This window comes from Malaclemys terrapin, chromosome 1, assembly GCF_027887155.1.
Source record: "Malaclemys terrapin pileata isolate rMalTer1 chromosome 1, rMalTer1.hap1, whole genome shotgun sequence".
Lineage (NCBI taxonomy): Eukaryota > Metazoa > Chordata > Testudines > Emydidae > Malaclemys > Malaclemys terrapin.
Genome location: NC_071505.1, coordinates 267,853,972 through 267,874,987, shown reverse-complemented (window position 1 = coordinate 267,874,987; position 21,016 = coordinate 267,853,972). Strand labels below are relative to the sequence as shown.

The 21,016-nt window shown below is 40.4% G+C and overlaps 1 protein-coding gene across 1 annotated transcript in view; it reads right to left on the bottom strand.

The window, feature by feature from the left end:
- LOC128839033 (DNA excision repair protein ERCC-5-like) overlaps nt 1–21,016 on the bottom strand; it is a 70,510-nt gene that overhangs the window by 18,386 nt on the left and 31,108 nt on the right. Inside the window, exons 12-19 of the mRNA XM_054031708.1 lie at nt 16,979–17,074; nt 15,239–15,414; nt 12,721–12,836; nt 12,547–12,639; nt 11,585–11,645; nt 8,704–8,847; nt 6,770–6,977; nt 4,864–5,823 (exon numbers count right to left, since the gene is read on the bottom strand). Of these exons, the coding sequence (XP_053887683.1) occupies nt 4,864–5,823; nt 6,770–6,977; nt 8,704–8,847; nt 11,585–11,645; nt 12,547–12,639; nt 12,721–12,836; nt 15,239–15,414; nt 16,979–17,074 (1,854 nt within the window). The remainder of the gene's footprint in view (nt 1–4,863; nt 5,824–6,769; nt 6,978–8,703; nt 8,848–11,584; nt 11,646–12,546; nt 12,640–12,720; nt 12,837–15,238; nt 15,415–16,978; nt 17,075–21,016) is intronic.

Genomic DNA, 21,016 nt, shown 5'->3' with positions numbered 1-21,016 from the left:
TTCCAAAATATGACATTTTAAAAATAAGTTTCTAGGTGTTTTTTGTGTTTTTTTTGGCCCAGAGCTAGAAATCAATGTATTGATGAGATATGGGTCAAAAATGGTTTCAATCTGCAGCATTTTACCTAAGGCAGCGCATGGTACCCACTAAATCTTTGCAGGACCCAAATTGAAACAGCATTAAAGAAAATATACATGTTTACACTGTAAATGTACCAATACAGAGAAAGGATTGCCATTCCAACTATTTTTTATGCTTTAAAGCTCGAATCTTGTAAGTGGTCTAACATCCAAATGTTTAAGTGGATTGCTTTGAAAATTGGTGTGCTTCATGGAGGTGCAGAGTAGCATTAGTGATTCAAATTTGGGTTCATGACCAAAGGATTCCCAAGTTGCAGACCCCCCTGCCCCTCCAAAAAAATAATAATCTGTTTCTTTCTGTTGCCTTGGACTGTTAAACTGAGCTAGGAACGAATGACTGGGTGAATCACAGACCTCTCGAATCCTGCGACCCTACCCTTCAACATCACTAAGGATAAGGAAATCACAAACCCCCACCTAAGACAAAAGGACTTTGGAACCAAGTAGCTGTTGGTTACTACAATTTGTGAATCACAAGTGGCAATTTTATTTTGCAGGGGTATGTAATCAAAGTATATGGGAAAACAAAGACATGTGAATGCTTCCTGGGAAAGGAGGGAAGTGGGAGTGAAGAAGAGTGTGAATAGGGGTGAGAGGGGTTTGGGGCTGCAGCCAGGAGAAGGGGTTTATGGGGAAGGAAATAAATGGGGATTGGAGGTAGGAGAGGCAAGGTTAGGAGCTCAGGGATGCCTGGTAGCCCTCACCTCTGCCTGCATCCCCAATGCACCTCACAGCTCTGCCGGCACACTGTCACCTCTCTGCACTCCAACAATATTCCACTATAAACAGTTTTTCTCAGCTCTAGGCACTGCACTGGAATCAGATTATAGGAAGGGTGAAGAAATAGCAACAGAACTGTTTTTATACCTGGGAGTGAAGACTTCAGAGAAATGCTTGCTTGTGGTGGGAAGGCGTGGATACAGTAGTGGGGAGAGGGGCAGGTTGGATGGAGGAAAGCACTGGATGAGTCAGTGGCATAGTTGGGGAGGGATGCTGAAGCAGGGCTGGTGAGAAGTGGCAGGAGGACAGGCATGGGGAGGACTGCGGCTGTCTCAGTATGCTAACTACCTAAACGACTACTAACTCCTACCAAGATCATTTCCTGTTCAAAAACCGAGGTAATTCAATGGCAAAAAAAAAAAAAAAAAAAAAAAAACTACATTAATGCAGAGTTACGGCTGCTGGCAGTATGTTGTCCTCTTGCAGAACACTCAGTTTAGCAAAACTCAAGTGTCTGAAAACTAGGAAACGCAGTTAAGGTTGCTCATGCACCCTTAACTCGGTCCTCTTTCATCAATGCCCAATATAGCTTGTTAACACACCCTGCCAACCCCACAGTTCCCGAAATGTATAAGCTGTTCACCTCCTTTTTCAACCCATTTCATCCACAGGGTTCCAGCTAACACAATGAAAGGGCAAAAAGAGATGGGGAAGGGAAAAGGTTGCTCACACCACCTTTCCTCTACCCTCTTTGGGCAGTGCCTCACTATGCATGTAACACATACTCAAAGAGGCCCTTGGCACTAAGATTCAGGAGGTTCCAGATCCTGGTGTACAGCCACACACTTAGCTACTTCCTCAGACAGAATCCCACATGTAAAATTTAAGGACCACTTCACAGCATTTTACAGATCTCTTACACTTTCTCACAGGATACAATCTCACTTTCATGTAACCATCATTTAAGCATTAGAATCATGTTCCCCCTTGTTGCTGACAATGCCCTTTGTAAGAATACTCCTGTGCCCTGCTAATTATACAACATGTACACAATTCTAAACTGAAATGATGAATACTGCATCCTGAGAGTACATGTGCAGCTCTTCCCTTAGCACTGACACCTCAGTGTGCAAAACATAGATCTCCTCATATCCTAATCACTGCCCTGTCACACATGTCACAAACACACCTTACTTCGCAGGCCCAACTGCTGCCTCCACCATTTAGTGCAAGTACACCTAACACACTGACTGCACCTGGAGTGTATGCAAATCATTCCAATTGACTACTGCCAGGGGAATAGAAGGAATGTGGCATTGTCAACTGCCTCTCCGTTCCCTTCCCCCCATAGTATTAGATGGAATCCTGTAGGTGAGACAGAATGAGTGGAATGTAAAAGGAGGTGAACAGCTTACACATTTTGGGAACTGTGGGGTTGGTAGAGTAAAGGTATATGTGTTAACAGGGTGGATTTGCTGAAAGAGGGCAGAGTTAAATATGCATATGCAGCCTTAACTCTGCAGTTCTTGGTTTTCAGATGTTGGAGTTTTGCTCCACTTAACATTCTGAAAAGGCACAACATACCACCAATCAACATTAACTCTGCCTTAATTTTTTGCCATTTAATTGAATCATTAGTCAAAATGTTAAGATATCAATTGACAGCTGACGTATATTGTTAGTCAGTTTTTTGCTCCCAGAGGATCAGAGAAAGTTTTATATTAAAATTGGAGGAAATCAGTTACTTATCAAGAGAAGATGTATTTATAGGTTACCAGATTTATTGAGAAAACACAACTAAGAATAGAATCTCAAATTTGAGGTTCTAATCCAAAATCTGACTTGGATACGGGACAGAAGTGTTCTTCCCTGCCAAATTAAGTTATTATGGAGCCTAAGTTCGGTTATTTCTATATAAGGAGACAAAAGGGCTTATGGACACTGGTCTCTTTTCCTAGGGACTAAGATGATCATGTCAAACCATTGGACGATCTCAATCTTAGAAAAAAAATCTTATTTGCCTGAGTTCTGGCAAATCCCAGATCACCCAGTTAACAGTTTATATCATATACTTTTAAAAATGAATATAACATTTGGATACCTAAATACATTTTGTTATTCAAATGACTACTTAACTCTTGCAGCATCAAAACCAAATGCAAAGGATGGTCTGGATATTATTCTTTATACAGAACACTTTTATATGAACCGTTCTGTCATGCCTACTGTGCTTTGCTACATTGCTGTTGCTGGGTTTTGGTAAAGAAAAATTTCCAAATAATTAATTTCTCTTTGACAATCAGAAAGACTGAATACTGCTGGAATATTAAGCGTAGTATTGGAAAGTTCTTCTGATTTATAAACCAGTATCAAAACAAGACAAATTTAGGAATGATCTCTGAAATGAGGTTCATCATAATTAGAGCAACTGTCAGTCCCTCTTCAAGAAAATATTGATTTGTGACAGAGGATAAGAAATCATCATTTTAATCAAATCCTCTCATTTCAAATTCACAATCCAATAAAATTACTTCTCCCTACAATTAAAGTATTAAAAAAATCCATATTAAAAACTGCTTTGTACTTTAAAAAAAAAAAAAAATATGAAGCACTTCTTCCCATCTTCAAGAGATTATATATTTAATTGTCAATAAGGCCAAATTTAAAATTCATACATAAGATGTTTTAAAAATACAGCTTTGTCTCTATTAGAAGAGGTAAATGCAAGGGTCATGTCAGTAGATTGTAAACTCTTCAGGATAGGGAATCTTGTCTTCCTGTGCATCTGTTCTGCTCAACAACTTTATTAATGATCTGGATGATGGGATGAATTGCACCCTCAGCAAGTTCGCAGAGGACACTAAGCTGGGGGAAGAGGTAGATAGGCTGGAGGGTAGGGGTAGGGTCCAGAGTGACCTATACAAATTGGAGGATTGGGCCAAAAGAAATATAATGAGGTTCAATAAGGACAAGTGCAAAGTCCTGCACTTAGGAAGGAAGAATCCCATGCACAGCTACAGGCTGGGGACCGACTGACTAAGCAGAAGTTCTGCAGAAAAGGACCTGGGGATCACAGTGGATGAGAAACTGGATGATCAGCAGTGTGCCCTTGTTGCCAAGAAGGCCAACGGCATATTGGGCTGTATTAGTAGGAACATTGCCAGCAGATCGAGGGAAGTGATTATTCCCCTCTATTCAGCACTGGTGAGGCTACACCTGGAGTATTGCATCCAGTTTTGGTCTCCCCACCACAGAAGGGATGTGGACAAATTGGAGATAGTCCAGCAGAGGGCAACGAAAATGATTAAGGGGCTGGAGCACATGACTTATGAGAAGAGGCTGAGGGACTGGAGTTATTTAGTCTGCAGAAGAGAAGAGTGAGGGATAGCAGCCTTCAACTACGCCTCTACCCCGATATAACCCTGTCCTCAGGAGCCAAAAAATCTTACCGTGTTATAGGTCAAACCGCGTTATATCAAACTTGCTTTGATCCGCCGGAGTGCGCAGCCCAACCCCCCTGGAGCGCTGCTTTACCGCGTTATATCCGAATTCGTGTTATATCAGGTCGCGTTATACGGGGTAAGGTGTACCTGAAGGGGGGTTCCAAAGAGGATGGAGCTAGGCTGTTCTCAGTGGTGGCAGATGACAGAACAAGAAGTAATGGTCTCAAGTTGCAGTGGGGAAGGTCTAGGTTGGATATTAGGAAACACTATTTCACTAGAAGGGTGGTGAAGCACTGGAATGGGTTACGTAGGGAAGTGGTGGAATCTCCATCCTTAGAGGTTTTTAAGGCCTGGCTTGACAAAGCCCTGGCTGGGATGATTTAGTTGATGTTGGTCCTACTTTGAGCAGGGGATTGGAAGAGACCTCAGGAGATCATCTAGTCCAACGCTAATATTCTATAATTCTATGTTCAGCAATTAGCACAATCGGGCTCTAATCCTGATTGGGGCCTTGGCTACCACAATCAAATATGTAAAAAAACCAGCATGCTGCACATACCATCTGAATCGCTCTCTTCAGACTGTGATTTCCTTTGCACTCTTGCCTCATTAGGATTTGCTATTTCTGGAGTGACTGAAAGTGAATGCTGTAGCTCAGAAGTATTCTTTTCCGCTTTTGATAAAACATACTCTACATTTTCAGATTCCCCATTGTTGGAAACTTCTGTAGTTTCTGAGTGAATCAGAGCTACTGAAGTGGTCTGTGATTTGGAACTTATTGGTTTCTGCATGCAAATATTCATATTTTCTTGCAGAGAACTTGAGTCCATTTTTGCAGTGTCTTGTTCGTCTTCTGTCTCTTCTTTATCTAGTCTAATGATTTCAACGGAGGAGTCATTTTTAACACAAGGTGTGCACACACCTTTAGGTACAGGGATTAGAAAAAAATCTGACTGACGTTTTTGGTCTGATTCACCATCTTGCATAAGGACTGTGTTTGTTGAAAGAATTGTAGGTAAAAGTAGCGGCTCTTTTCCATCCTTAATTTTAGGAACCTCATCTTCCTCATCTGAGCTACTAATAAGATCCTTCACCCCTGACATCTCCATTCGTGTTCTATCAGCACTAGTGGTAATAACTGCTCTGACATCATCACCACCACCACATAGAGCTTGCTGAACAGCCTGTAGTGTTCCTGGTGATACATTGCCTTCAGCTATACCGGGGCAGAGAGTGGCTTGGTCCAAATTCAGCTGCCTTTTATCTTCATCCTCTAGCTCCTCTTCTGAGCTGCTTTCTAACATAGCTGCCTGTATTGCAAGCAAAGTTCTGGGAGAAGGTGGTGCTCCAACTGCATTGCTAGCCTTCTCGGTCTTTAACTTTTCAGGTGAAGGTTGTTTGGTACTAGCATTCATTTCATTATGTATTTTATCAGGTATATTATATTTAGGTCCTGTGGAAGAATGCCCAACTGAAAGAGTTTCCAAGTGTGTACTGGTGGCTTCCTTTACTTGAATACCTGAAAAAGAAAAAGACTGCTAAGTTTCTTCATACATAACTGTTTATATATTCTTTTTCTGCTATAATGAATTGGATTTAAAATCATAAGAAGTTGATGGTTGATAACCAAGTCTTTTATTGCTCTATTTCTCTGCAATTTAATAATTAAGCTTAGTGTTATAGTTCATCTTACTGAAAGTATCAACTACAGTAAACTCTTATCTGGCACTTGACCAACCGGCAAGCTCTATAAACTGGCATTTCTGATCTACACTGAAAGTCTGGTTTATAATGTGGTTGGTGCAGGGCCGGCAGGGGGCTGTGGCATGGGAGGAGATGTAGGGCATACTCTGGGAGAGAGTTTGGGTCCGGGAGGGAGCTTGGGGCAGGGAGTTGGAGCACGGGAGGGGCTCAGGATGCCGGATGGAGGAGGCGCTCACCTCCAGCGAATCCCCGTCCCTGCTGTTGCTGGAGGAGGCGTGGCCAGGCAGCTCTGCAGGCATGCTGCCTCCATCCCCGAGCGCTGACTCCATGGCTCCCAGAACACTGGCCGGGAACCTCGGCCAATGGGAGCTGCGGGAGGGTGGAGCCTGCAGACAGAGGCAGCATGCCTGCTTGCAAAGCTACCTGGCTGCGCCTCCAGCAGGAGCAGCAGGGATGGGGAGCTGCTTGCGGGGAGCCACCAGAGCCCCCTCCCAGACCCAAACTCCCTTCCAGAGCCCATGCTTCACAGCCCCTCCCATGTCCCTGCCCCACATCCCAAACCCCTCCCTCTGAGTTAACTAGCACTTTTAATTTACTGGCACCCCCCATTCCCCCAGTATGCTGGTTAAAAAAGATTTCACTGTATATGTTTCTGTAGAGGAAACTCAGATTTCTCAACAGTATATTCAAGACAGACAGCAATACAGAGTGCCCAAACCCAGTGAGAAATGTCAGGAAGTAAAGAGATAACATTATAATACCTTTTATCAGAATGTAGTGAGAAGTATCTTCAGAGACTACCCTCTTGCTTTCCACTTCTTTCATGAAGCCCCCCTCATTTTCATATTGGGTTTGGATATGGCCTGAGTCCTGCTGACTCATCTCTTTTTCCACATTTTCTATGTATCGATTGAGGTTGGTTTTTTTAAGCAAACCCTTAAGTTGGTATTGTGAGAAGTCATTGGACTCCTTAAACAAAACGAAAGCTTAAAATTAAACATGAAATAAGCCAAAATCTATTTAAATAAAATGCAATTGCTGAATTTTTGAGGCAAATGTATTCATTGGGCTCTCGAGGAAAGGGCTGTGTTACCAAAAAAATAAAATAAAAAAATTCTCTACATCTCATCACATTCAGACACAGGACATTTTTCTGTTACGGACTGCAGTGTCACAAGGGACTAACATATTAACACAGGATAAAAATAGGTTAATTATTATTACAGACTGAAAATATTCTATAATATCCTGAACCTTATGGAATGAAGATATAGTTTAACTTATTTAATAAAGTTTATCAAATTAGAAGTAACACCTTTGGTGTACACTATTAAAAATGCAATTGTGTATGTGTTACTGTGACACTGCAAATACCTTCTCTTGTGGGGGGTGGGGGGAGTCCTAATGTACTTCCTCTATTATGAGCCCCTCTGGAGATAGATGGAAATTAGATATATCTAATTTCAACTGGATTCTCCAGGGACCAACTGTCAAAGAAAGGGTTTTTGGATTAAAAAATCCTGGTTTTAAACCCCCTGATCCACATAGAGCCCTGATTCTTAGGATAGGATTCCAAGGGCTGGGCCTGCCAGAATCCATGTTAGGGTTGCAGTTAATTCTGGTAAGCTTAATCACATGCGTATAGGTTCTTTGTTTGTTTTTTATTATGTTTTACCTTAAGAATAAAATAGACTTGCACAGGATGTGCTATAGGATAACATAATTGTTGACAATCACTCTGTTATCAGTCTCTGAAGAGAAACCAAGCAGATGTCTTTAGGCAACCTGTCTGTGCTGGGAAATAGACAGTGGACTGTGCAGCTTGGGAACACCATGGTCAGAAGGGAGAGAGATGCAGGTCACCCCCCAGAAAGGTAACAGCTGGAAGCAGTCAGTGGGTGCCCTTGCTGTACCACTGAAGGGAAATATAGATGCAGCTGCCCTGGAACTGTGACATTGTTTAATGCTATTATTTTAAATATGCTTAGGAACATTGTTTAAATTCACTGATACCTCTCTTACGTGACCAGCAAAAATTGATCATTTAAAAGAGATGGTCCATAACTCAAGAGCAAATAAAATTATAATGGAACCCACATTGGGGTGATTTAAATGTGGTTGCCTATTACGACGTCTATCCTGGCAGGTTTCAATGCCAGCTGCCATCTAAACAGTCCTATTAAGCTTTAAAATATAGCTGTGCTCTCAAAATATGATTTTGAAAATGGCACTGCAGGGTTCCTGTTATCTCTTAATGACTTTTTACACATTTGCTTAATTTACAAATAAAAAAAAAATATTTCCCAACTTCCAGCTCTGCATGCAACTTGGGATCTGGAAGTGAAGTTGTTTTCTTTCTACCTGACTTATCATAAATAATAAGATTCACTAAGTTCCAATTACAGAATAATTCCGGTGGTGATGCATGAGCCACAATGCAAGACTGGGCAAATTATAAAGCAATCTTGGGTCCGCAATTCTAATAGAAGTCAGAAACTAAAACTCTGAATATATATAGAAAGCAAGTTTGTTAAGAACCATTACCCTGACATTTTTGTGCAGTCACTTTTCTGACATAGCACCAGGAGCTAGGATTTCTTGATATGAGATACCAATGCAGTCTTCATTGGCACTAATGGCAGCAGTTTCTATCCTACTGGCTTTAAAAAAGCTGATGGATTTTTTTAAATTTTACCTCTGGCATTGTCTCAAATAATGTTCTTCGTCGCTTTGTAAACTCCTTTATGTCTGTTAGGATTTCATGTTTCACTTCTGGAGGCAGACTGCTGAAGTCTTCTGATTCAATGTCTACAGAATGAGGATTGTCAAAGAATTCTTCCTGTAAGAAATGAAACAACTTACAAGCACTGATTTCATATAACCAAGGCAACAAACATACATAGAGTCACTTATAACCAAATGGAAACTCAAATATACAGTATTTAGTCTCTCAAAGCAGAAGTTAGTACAACAAGGCTTTTATTTAAGGCTGTCAAGAGGTGAAAAACAATCATGCGGTTAAAAGCATTAATCGTGCAATTAATCGCATTGTTAAACAATAATGGAATACACGTATACATTTTCAAATATATGGATTTAAATTACAACACAGAATACAAAGTGTACAGTGCTCACTTTATATTTATTACAAATATATGCACTGTAAAAAACAAAAGAAATAGTATTTTTCAATTCACCTAACACAAGGACTGTAGTGCAATCTCTATCATGAAAGTTGAACTTACAAATGTAGAATTATGTACAAAAAAAACCCTGCATTCAAAAATAAAACAATAAAATATGAATCTTTAGTGCATCTGACACGTAAATATCTTGTGACACAGGCTACAACAGTGCCATTTGAATGCTTGATCTCACTATCAAGTGACATTGTAATTAAGAAGCAGGCAGCATTATCTCCCATAAATGTAAACAAACTTGTTTCTCTGAACAAGAAATAAGACTGAGTGGACTTGTAGGTTCTAGAGTTTTACGTTGTTTTGTTACATAACTGCATTCAAAAACAAAACTACATTTGTAAGTTGCACTTTCATGATCAAGAGATTGCACTACAGTACTTGTATGAGGTGAATTGAAAAATGCTATTTCTTTTATCATTTTTACAGTGCAAATATTTGTAATAAAAATATAAAGTGAGCACTGAACGCTTTGTATTCTATGTTGTAATTGAAATTGATGCATTTGAAAATGTAGAAAACCTCTACAAATATTTAATAAATTTCAATTGGTATTCTATTGTTTAACAGTGCGATTAATCACGATTAATTTTTTGAGTCAATTGCCTGAGTTAACCCATTAATCGACAGCCCTACTTTTATCTTATCTATATGGTACCACACTAGGAAGGGAAACTTAGTTGTTGCCCTAACAAAGCCAAATATTGAAACTGCCAAATTATATAGATAAAGTATTAGGGGAAATTTACTTCTGAGTCAAAGAACAGGTTTCCTATAACAAGCTCATCATATATTTGGCATAAATCACATCATCCAGTCTTACAGATACAGTGATTCTGATTTTCATGCCTTCAGAAGGATCTGCTTTCTCCTTTTGCAGGCAAACTACTTCAAAATGGTATGTGTTTTGTGAAAGATTATCAGATTATCTTTGATTATTGCATAAAAGCAAACTTTTAATAATGCTGACATTCACAAAAGCATGTTGCTCAGATAAAGTCATTCTTTTTCTTTCATCCTTTCCCAGAAGATCAGCCTTCCAAAAGGGAGATGAAAGGAAGCATGGAATCTACTTGTGAAAACTCAAGGATTACAAGTGTTTCAATATCAATGTAGGTATGTATGAATGTGTGCATGACTGTTGAATAAATTACAGTGTATGTCCAGATATTTATATTTTTTTAAAAAGAGCAACATTTTCAAGCCCTACTAAAAGAAACCATTCATCTCTTTTCTCTTCACAAGTCCAGGAAATGTCATTTGAAACGTTTACCTATCCTGAAAGTATTTTTATTGCTGTGCCATGGTGTTTCTAACCCTAGCAGGTCACAAAACAGACCTTTAAAATATGGTTGTAACCTAGGAGTTTTTTTAATAAATAGCTATATTACTGAAAATTAAATACATAGAATTTGAATAGTTGCACAAAGTCTCAATGAGCATTAATATTATCAAATATTTTAAGTAGCACCAACAACAGAAATGACACTTTAAAAACAGTTCCCAATTCTGCAATTGGAATCCTGCCAGGTAGACACTTGCATCCATGCGGAGCCACACTGCATATGGATGCAAGAACCTGACTGACCACATCTGACTGCATGATCAGGGCCATAGATAAAAACATTATCTGCCTTACAGTCTAAATAAGACAAGACTAGCACACCCAGATAGACAAAACAGAGCAAAAAAGTGAGGGTTTAAAATTATTCAATGAAGTGAAGAAGGGAAGAAGAAATGCTTGAAGAGAGTGAGCGTGCTGAAAGAGTTCCAGTTGTAGGGATAGCATTTGTTGCAGGGACAAAGACAAAAGTTGGAATGAGAGCCAAAGGGAGGAGCAGAGACAACAGGAGTGGGACAAACAAAGGGACATAATGATAAAAGAAAAGGCCCAATTGAGTTCAAGTTTTTGAAATGAATAAATTGTGAATTTTGACAGGAGGGACTCCCAACATCCTCTCATACTTTATTGAGAGAAAGAACGACTGAAAAGGTGCATATATTAATTTCTTCTACGTCTTCTGTGATGTTTTACATAGTTAAACTACAGTAACAAAAACTGTATTTTTTCCTCTAAATGGTCCAATATTTCATGAATCACCACCTTAGAAAGAAATACTACAAAACACTGGAAAATTGAGTTTCCAGCTCTCCACCAGGAGACAGCACTAATTTCTATATTTTGAGATTAGCAAGATATCAGACATTTTAGAAGTTATTGGTCCTTAGATAGGCAATCCTATTTTGACACCAGGAATTAAGTGTGGTACGTCTACACACCCCAACCAGTATATTTGTTGGTTCTTCTTGTTAATATTATCCATTTGAAGCGAGTGATTGTATTTGAATATCTTCGTAATTGTGAAATTTTTCAGTTACCTGCAATATTTTTTTTTGGCTCATTCTCTCTTCCCACTCTTTTTCGTCCTCGTCTTCTGAACTAAAATTACAAAAGTAATCAAGGTGGACAAAAAGGAAGCTGTAAAATTTTTTAAACAAATGTACCAATGAAGTTTTTTATAATAAGCAAAATAGAATTAACTTACTGCTTGTTTATGAACAGGAAAACTAAGAAACTAACTAATCTGTAATGTATAATTAAAAAAAGATACAAGCTAGCAGAAAAGATGGAGAGGAACTGGATGGGATACAACGATCATCACTAAAGTCATGATTGTCACAGAGGTCACAGAATCCGTGACTTCCAGAGACCTCCATGACATTGGGGCACCACAGCAGACCAGCCACCGCCAGCAGCAGGACCCCCCAAGCTGCCCAGACGCCATGACCTGTCCATGACTTTTACTAGAAATAACCATGACAAAAATCGAAGCCTTAAATCACCACTACTGGGTAACGAGATACTCAGTCAAGTCTGAACCAGGTCAGTTGTGACAGTTATTTGGAGGCCTCATTCTGATTCTTAGCACAGAAATAGCTACATTAAAAAACTAACAACATAAAAGGTACCCCTGCTGGTTACTCTGATCAGAAAAGGGGCCAACTGAATAGGCCCTGAAACTGATCTAGCCCTCTCATCTTCAAAAGTCACTTAAGATCAGGGTGGAGGCACATGTACAGGTTGTTGCAGGAAAGCTTGCTCTACCAGTCACTTCCATATAGATACAACAGAGCTTCCAGCTCCAGGGCTATCAACCCCGCCTCTTTCATGAAAACAAAGTTAACTTAAAATAAATAGCAGCAAGTAAATAGAGTTTGCATCCCATGGAGGAATACTCTAGGATGAAGTAGATTTATCAACAATCTCAAAAACAGCATTAAAAACTTTCAATATGGATTTTAACATCTCAGACTGAGCTACTTGTCTTAGCATTGCTTACCTCTTTTTTTCTTCCTCTTGTAAAGAAGACAATACATACATATCATCAATTTCTTCTCTTCGAACTTGTGAAATGCTGGGCAGTGCTTCATTGCTTAAGAAAAAATGGAAAGGGTTATTAATATCTTAGCAAAAACTGCCACAAACAAGAGGAAAATAATACTTTTGCCCTTGCCTTTTGCCTGTTAAAGCCGTTTTGATAGCCTGTCTTTTCAGGAAAGTTTTCAAGAGTTTTTCGGTAGTTTTCTTAGAGTCACTGACTGCCAATTCTTTTCTTTGTCTTCGTTTAGCCTGCAAACATGAAATGAGTAACATCAGATTTCACTAAAAGGATATTTCTTGTTAACGGAAGATATTTTTCAAATGAATTACTCTTATAATAAGCTGTAAATTGAGACACTGTAGTAACAGATTTTTTTTTTATATAAAAAAAAGAATGGTTCTCATATTAATGGACATGAGCTTTCCATATTATGCCTGCATAAATATCAGAAACTAGATCATTATCTATAAAAGAGCCCAATCCTGCAATCTTTTCTCATTGACTTCCTGTTTTAAAATTGGTATCTTGGAAGCTGCTAGACTTTTCCTCCTCCCTCATGGTTATCACAAATCTGCTATGATCATATACATCTATCTGGAACCTAAAGCATCTCAGAAGGGTTTTTCCTGGGTTTTGAAAAGGTGTTTTTGTTTTGTTTTGTTTGTTTTTGTTTTTTTAAGATTTCCTGCTTTCTAAGAAAAAGAGGAGAGGCAAATCACATAATAGTATCACATTTCCTTGTTTAAATTAATCAGAATTAAATGCAAGTTCTTTGAAAAATAATTAACTTTAGTACTAATCATTTTATAAAAAATAGAACAGATGAATGATCCAGTTTTCTAATAATATGGAGATATACCTATCTCATAGAACTGAAAAGGACCCTGAAAGGTCATTGAATCCAGCCCCCTTCCTTCACTAGCAGGACTAAGTACTGCTTTTGCCCCATATTCTACAGTGGCCCCCTCAAGGGCTGAACTCACAACCCTGGGTTTAGCAGGCCAATGCTCAAACCACCAAGCTACACTTATAGATTCATAGATTCTAGAACTGGAAGGGACCTCGAGAGGTCGAGTCCAGTTCCCTGCCCGCATGGCAGGACCAAATACTGTCTAGACCATCCCTGATAGACATTTATCTAACCTACTCTTAAATACCTCCAGAGATGGAGATTCCACACCCTCCCTAGGCAATTTATTCCAGTGTTGAACCACCCTGACAGTTAGGAACTTTTTCCTAATGTCCAACCTAAACCTCTCTTGCTGCAGTTTAAGCCCATTGCTTCTTGTTCTATCCTTAGAGGCGAAGGTGAACAAGTTCTCCCTCCTCCTTATGACACCCTTTTAGATACCTGAAAACTGCTATCACGTCCCCTCTCAGTCGTCTTTTTTTCCAAACTAAACAAACCCAATTCTTTCAGCCTTCCTTCATAGGTCATGTTCTCAAGACCTTTAATCATTCTTGTTGCTCTTCTCTGGACCCTCTCCAATTTCTCCACATCTTTTTTGAAATGTGGTGCCCAGAACTGGACACAATACTCCAGCTGAGGCCTAACCAGAGCAGAGTAGAAGAAGAAGAAGAAGAAACATTGCAGGACATGGCAAGCATTGTTCCTTGCAAGAGCTGTGCTGGAATGAGTAAAATAATTCCTCACCCCAATCACAAATAAGTTCCAATCTTTATAGGGCTTCTTTTTTTTTCATAATTGCAAAGGTATTAAAATAGGAAAGGATTATGAAATGAAAGTCATCTACTACTAAAGTGGGTTACCACAGGTTCATTATATAGGTACTTGTGAAATTATAACTGACTTCTAATACATAGTGTACTTCACTTAAACAATTGAGAAGAATGGTGGATTCTTGTCATGCTCAATGTCTGAATTTTTTTAACTAACCTTGTAAACTGCACACAGTCTGCACACTTCCCTACTACTGCTATCTTCATTCTTCCTCTCCTACTTCCTCTTTTCACAGACTTCTTGTGTCTTGTCTTAATTTAGGGTTCAGTCCTGCAACTGATTCTGTGCTGACAACCCCCTCTACAGGATACTGGGCTAGATGGACCTTTGGTCTGACCCAGTACGGCCGTTCTTATGTTATGTTCTTATGTAAACTTAATGAGATTTCTGCACACTTCTATACAACAAACCACAGCAGTGATTCACCATGTAAATTATCTTTATAAACTTGAGATGAAAATGTATCAAACTTACCAACCCAGGCACAAAATCTACTTGCTCACCATTTAGTTTATCATCAAAAATCATTGTGGTAATTATAGATTTTACTCACTCATTTAAAGATACACATGCCCAGTCAAGAAAGAAACTAGAATTTTTGAGATTGGTTTAAATATATCAATTCACTTGCATGAGCACAGTAATTAAACATTATAATCTGATCTTTAGACTAGAATTATGCATATTTTCATGCAGAAACGATGTATAAGAGGAGCCTTTGTTTCTGCACTTACTGTTGCTGATTTAAGGCTCATTCTTGCTCTTACTGACATTAGTGGCAGAATTGCCATTCACTACAAAGATGCAGGACTGGGCACCTACTCTATAAACTTTCCTATTGATAAATCTCCATCTTATTTAGCACCAGAAGGAACATAACATAAAATTACTCAAAAAAAAAATACGAACCAAAGTTTGCCTCTTCAGTAGTGGTGCCTCTCCATCAAAAACGAAGACAGGCCGGATTCGAAAAAATAACAACTTGCAGAGTCGATGGAACAAAGTGAGTAGGTGAGCATTTTGTATGGTGTTACCATAACGGTCCCTTGCTCCTTTTACCGCTTGATTCAACCAAATGCTAATATCTTGAAGGGCAGTTAAGAGAAAAAAAAATGTCTAGTCTTACAAGCACATTTCATAATGTTAACCATGCAATGAACAAGCTATATTAAATTTATTTAAGTCTAAATCTTGTCTACTGTTCCAAGCCCAAGTAGCTAGGTTTGTATACAAGAAGCCAGTTGATCCTCCAATGAATAGTGAAAACGGGAGAGGAAAGAATTCTTAACACCATCCCCAAGCCAAAGAGCAGCAATGGAGCCACTCTGCAATCAATACAACAACCCTCATTGCTTCTGTAAGTGAATGAAATGTAATAGCTTCCCAGTTTTCATCCATGTTAAGAAGGTGATTTGAACTGATTTTTCCTAACCCAGAAGATAGGCATTAGTTTCCCCTTTTTTGTATTCTAGTTCAAATGACTGTCAGCACTGCAGACATCAGATGAGCTTATGAAATACAGACTCCTATAACCTGTCATTTGTTTGTGTAAGGAATCTAGAACAATAAAGGCACAAGTTTAATTATTGTTTGTTCTTATTTATCATCCCTTGATTCCTACATTTTTACTAGTAATCCTTGAAGTCAAACCATGAAGATAACGAAGATTATAAGGCATTGAAACTACCACTATAGGATAATAAAAATAAAATACACAGAATTTTGGCAAGGCTTCATTTTTGTTCCCAAAAAAAAAAAAAAAAAAAAAAAACACATTCATTTTCTAAAGAGGTGTCCTATGCATGCTCTGATAAATTTTCAGCCAGTATATCTGTCCTAAGCAAAACTGTTATAGAATCCCTTTGGCCCCATTTAGAGTGCTGAAACAAATATGCTTTGCGACCATGCGCTGATGCTCAGATGATGAGTGTGGCATAAGTGGTTTAATATAGCATTTATCTATTTATTTTTTAAAAAACTCAGCCATATCCAAACTAAGTTATACCGGTTTGGCCAGCCAGGTAGGCCAGACCATGTCATGTTATAAATGAGTTTTTGTTTGTTTGTTTGTTTGTTTGTTTTTTTTAAAAACCTAGCCTATGTCTCTTCCTGAGCTAATGCAGGGTTTTGAAATTCCTCTCTGCACCATTTGGCTAAACTGCAGTGTAACTCATTTCAGTCTGAACCATGACTTTAATATAGAGACTTAGAATGTGTCTTTGATAACACTGAAAAGCCTTTTATTAACAGACTGCACTTTAATGTGTAGAAAAACTTCAGGAACAGAGCTAGGGTCAATCAGATGCAGTATTCCACCTCATCCTCTTTTGGCATGAGCCAAAGGCGAAACCCTACATACACAATTAATTCAGTCCCTTTCAGCTTTGCACACCCTTTACTGGAATATTTCCTTCTACATTTGTGCGTAAGATATAAAGAGCAAACTGGTTAAAGCACTCCTTGCCACTTGATCTTTCCAATCATAAGATTTCATCTGTCAAACTCACAGGGTCTATACCTATACCATGCCTAGTCCTAGCTAATTGTTTTGGTAAGGTCAATTCAGGATATTTCTGCATCTTTTCACAATGGGACAGATGGACCAGCATGTTTCAGCAACAGTAGGTCAACTCGAGGTTTTAAGGATACCAACAGCAAGAATTTTTCCTTCCAAAGTTTCTGGGTTTATAGGTCTTCCAGAGCATTCAAGCAGTTTCCAAAGTCCTTGAACTCCCATTGTTCTTCCTTACTTACTTTGATGAAAAATAATCTATGAGGAAAAGTTGTAAATATTTACTTTATGGTGCAAAGAACCTTGTTTATGAAAACAAAAGGTTTGTTATTAATACAACTTTTATAAACAGCAAAAAGTGTGTTTAGAAGACCCTGCTGTACCGTACTGTGTTAAATGTAAACTACTACAAAAATAAAGTTAAAAAGTTTTGACAAGTTAAAGAAACTGTTTTTGTGCTTGTTTCATTTAAATTAAAATGGTTAAAAGCAGCATTTTTCTTTTGCACAGTAAAGGTTCAAAGCAGTATTAAGTCAATGTTCAGTTGTAACCTTTTGAAAGATCAAAGTTTTGTTCAGAGTTATGAACATTTCAGAGTTACGAACAACCTCCATTCCCGAGGTGTTCGTAACTCTGAGGTTCTAATGTATATACAAATTATTAGCATAAAACCATAATCTTGAGGGTATGTTCAATACTGCCCTGAGCAGCGTTGGAAGTGAGGCATGGAGCTGAACAAAACTTGGCAGTTCTGGCTGGTGAGGATGCTCACTTGAGGGGGGCTGGTGGATAGCTGGGTACCAATGGAGGAATCTAAGTAGGAAGCTAGGTGGGTGGATGTTGGGGATGCTGAAAAATAAATGATACTGGGGATTTGGGGACCAAGCGTGTTCATGGTCATGGGGAGCAAGGGATACTGTAGCTAGGTGGGAGCCTGGTGTGGGAAACCCTGGGAAGCTAGGGGCCAGTATTAGGCCTCACCTTAACTGCTGCTGTTGCACTTCCTCCTCCAGCTGCTCATTCCTGGCCCTGGTGAATCAGAAGGAACAGCAAAAAAGGCGGCAATTAACTGCCTAGTGACTAGTCCACAGGCAGTCTAGTGGCCAAAATACAAAACTGCAGTCGAATGCCTGTTGCCTTCCCACAGCTCACCTAGACAAATGACATTTCAGATAAGATGTGAGAATGCACGACATGGCTGTCAAAAAATGACTGCAACACAAAATACATGACACTTCATAGCCCTGTCTTTTATATATAGCAAGGGCGCTCCACCTCCAGTACTTCCAGTTCTCAACTACAGCAGTATTGCACAAGGTGAGAGGTGATCTCTCACAGCAGAAAAAGTGCAGGCCATAAGCAGGCAGTGCAGATCTCAAAGCACTGGCAGCAGCTCACTGTGAAATACATGTAAACTGCTGTAAATTGTACCAGATGCAATTTCCCAATGGAGTTAAGATACAGCCCCAAATAAAGCATAATGCACTCATCTGTTAGATACTTATATGGAGCCACTACTATAGCATCTAGCACCTCACAATCTTTTTAATCTATTTAAAAAAACTCTGAGATATAGGGAAGTACAATTTTCCTTCAAAGAGACCAAATGATTTGCCCTAGGTCACACAGTAAGTCTGTGGCAGAAGAAGGACTTGAACCCAGGGTTCCTAAATCCTAAGCTAGTGACAAATGGTTTGAACACTGGACCATCCTTCCTCTGTTGGCCATGACAAAACATGAATCATTGTTGTAAAGTCTGCACTAAAGAGAAAAACATGGAACGTTTTGGCCAACTTGAAATAGAAAAGAGAAAAGAAAAAAGAAAGCTGAACGCTAGTTCTCCACTTTAACAGAGCATCAGCAAAACACTGCAATGTTGGGTGGAGTATTTATTTGATCAAAGTTCTCTGATCTCCTCCTCCCACCCACGATCTTTTGATCTTTTTTGTACGGTTGTTTATTTATAAAACCCGAATTTGGGCTAAATCTGACCTGACCATTTCCTTTTAGTCTTTTTAAAGACAACAAGAGGTGCAACAACAAAAACCCACCGGCCCTTGAAAGTCTAATTGCTACTGTACAGACCTCCTAATAGGGGAAGCCCGGCTCTGCCACAGCGACTGACGGGAGGCTACTCTCCAGCTACTCTAGTCTCGCGGCCGCCCCCGGGCCCGGCTCTGCCCCCAGCAGGGGGAGCGGCTGCCGCGGCCTGGCCTGGCCGTAGGGAGGGTCGGTTCCGAGCCCTCCCCCCGCGACGCGGCGCGAACCGGCCTACGCGCCCCACCCCCACTTCTACAGCGGCACCATCGCCCCACCCCGCAGCGCCGGGCCGGGCCGGTTCCCGCCGAGCCGGTTCCTTCTGCGCCGCGGAACGGACCGAGCCCCGGCCCCGCAGCAGCCCAGCCTCGCCCGCCGATCGCTGTAGGGAGCGGGCGCGGGGCATGCTGGGAGTTGTAGTTCGCTCTCAACTGAAACTAACTGCGCGCGCCCCCCTTTTATCCCCGTTGGAAGGCGGCTCTTTCAGGCGCCCTTTTCCCCCGCTCGGGGCGGGGAGCCGGGGGTTCGGGCGTGGGCCATGCGCTGAAGCTTTTCTGTGCCACGCCAAGGGCTAGAAACTTAAGTCCCGATTCTGCCTACGCACACTTACGTACCTGCGTAACTTTACCTTTGCTCGAAGTCAATGGGACTGCCCGTCACTGCCGCTCACAGCAGTAAAGTCAAGCACGTGCAGAAGCAGTTTCAAGATTGGGGCCTTGCCCCCCCCCCCCTTTCTTTTTAATTGAAACCTGATAGTCTCGTGTTACTTGACTCCAAGTTAGGGGGATTAATAAAAACAACAAATATGGCAAGTCTTCAGATAAAATGGAGAACTCACAACACTGCCAAATAGATAAGGGCATGTCAGAATGTGGCTCGTAATTTGTGATTATTTTGTCGCAAACCATGTGTTGTAGGTGTTTCTACTGTCAAGAGAAACTTAAATAAAATGTGTCCTGTGCACTAAAGGCCAAATCCTGATAGATGCTGAGCACTTGCAAGTCAATGTGATACTTAATGGAGGGAACCTAAACTTCACAAAACCTATGTTCATGGACAATCTCAGGACCCATAAACATATGACAACCATTACATAACAAGAACTTATACATAACTCTTATTAATTACATACATACACCCTACATGGATGCATCCCAAGCATGCACAATTTAACTAAGGGGCCTCATTCTTTACACCCCCAGGCGTGCCTTCAAAAGGCCTGCTCCTGGCTGGAAGGCAGCTTCAGCCTGGCCAGAGGAAGGGTGGGGCCTCTTCCTGGCATTTCTGTTACTCCACCGGGAACCATTCTGACTGTTCTGCAGATGGTAGAACCATGCAGCTCTGTGAATTTGGCCATCGCTCCACAGGAGCTGTAGTTATATCTACTGAGGATGGCCTGTTGGTTAGATATATGGAGCTGCAACCTCCCCTCTCCCCATCGAGTAAGCCTTCCTGTCAAACAGATCTAATTTTTCTGCCTCTTGGGTTTTTGGGGAAGGGCCCTGGTAGCCTTGGCGCTCCTACTGGTTGGCAGCATCCACTACCAGAGAGTCTGGTGGAGGGTGGGTGTATAGGTGCTCATAGCCCTTCGAGGGGACAAAGTGAGACCTGCACTCATTCCTCTTTGCAGTTGGAGGCAAAGAGCACAGGGGTCTGCCACAAGGTCTTAGTGACCTCACTACTTGTTTTAATTAGTGACAGAGCAACGTGGGAGGGACCCGAGGGGGCGAGGATGTCGACCACGGCATCAGCGTCCTCCATCACTACCTCCGCCTAGATCCCCAACTTCTGTGCCACCCTTCTGTACAGCTGCTGTCAATAAAGCTGGATGCCTGCTTCTGAGAGTGACCAACCTCACCCCATCCTGTGAGCAGCAGGCCCCTGCTTGTAGAATGGTAATTGTTAATTGTTCAATGTTTCTTTAATGTTATGTTGTAGTGCTGTTTTATGCATATGCATTGGGTATTTGTTTGTTACATTGTAATAAGTCCAATGTTGTTATATTGGAGACCTTATGCATATATATTAAGTTCAGTGTGTACCAACTTGCACTATTGTATTTGTCTCATAGTCTATATAGTCTCTTGTACCACTTAAATATATGATTTTGGAACAGTAATCTAATTGTGCCTTATTAC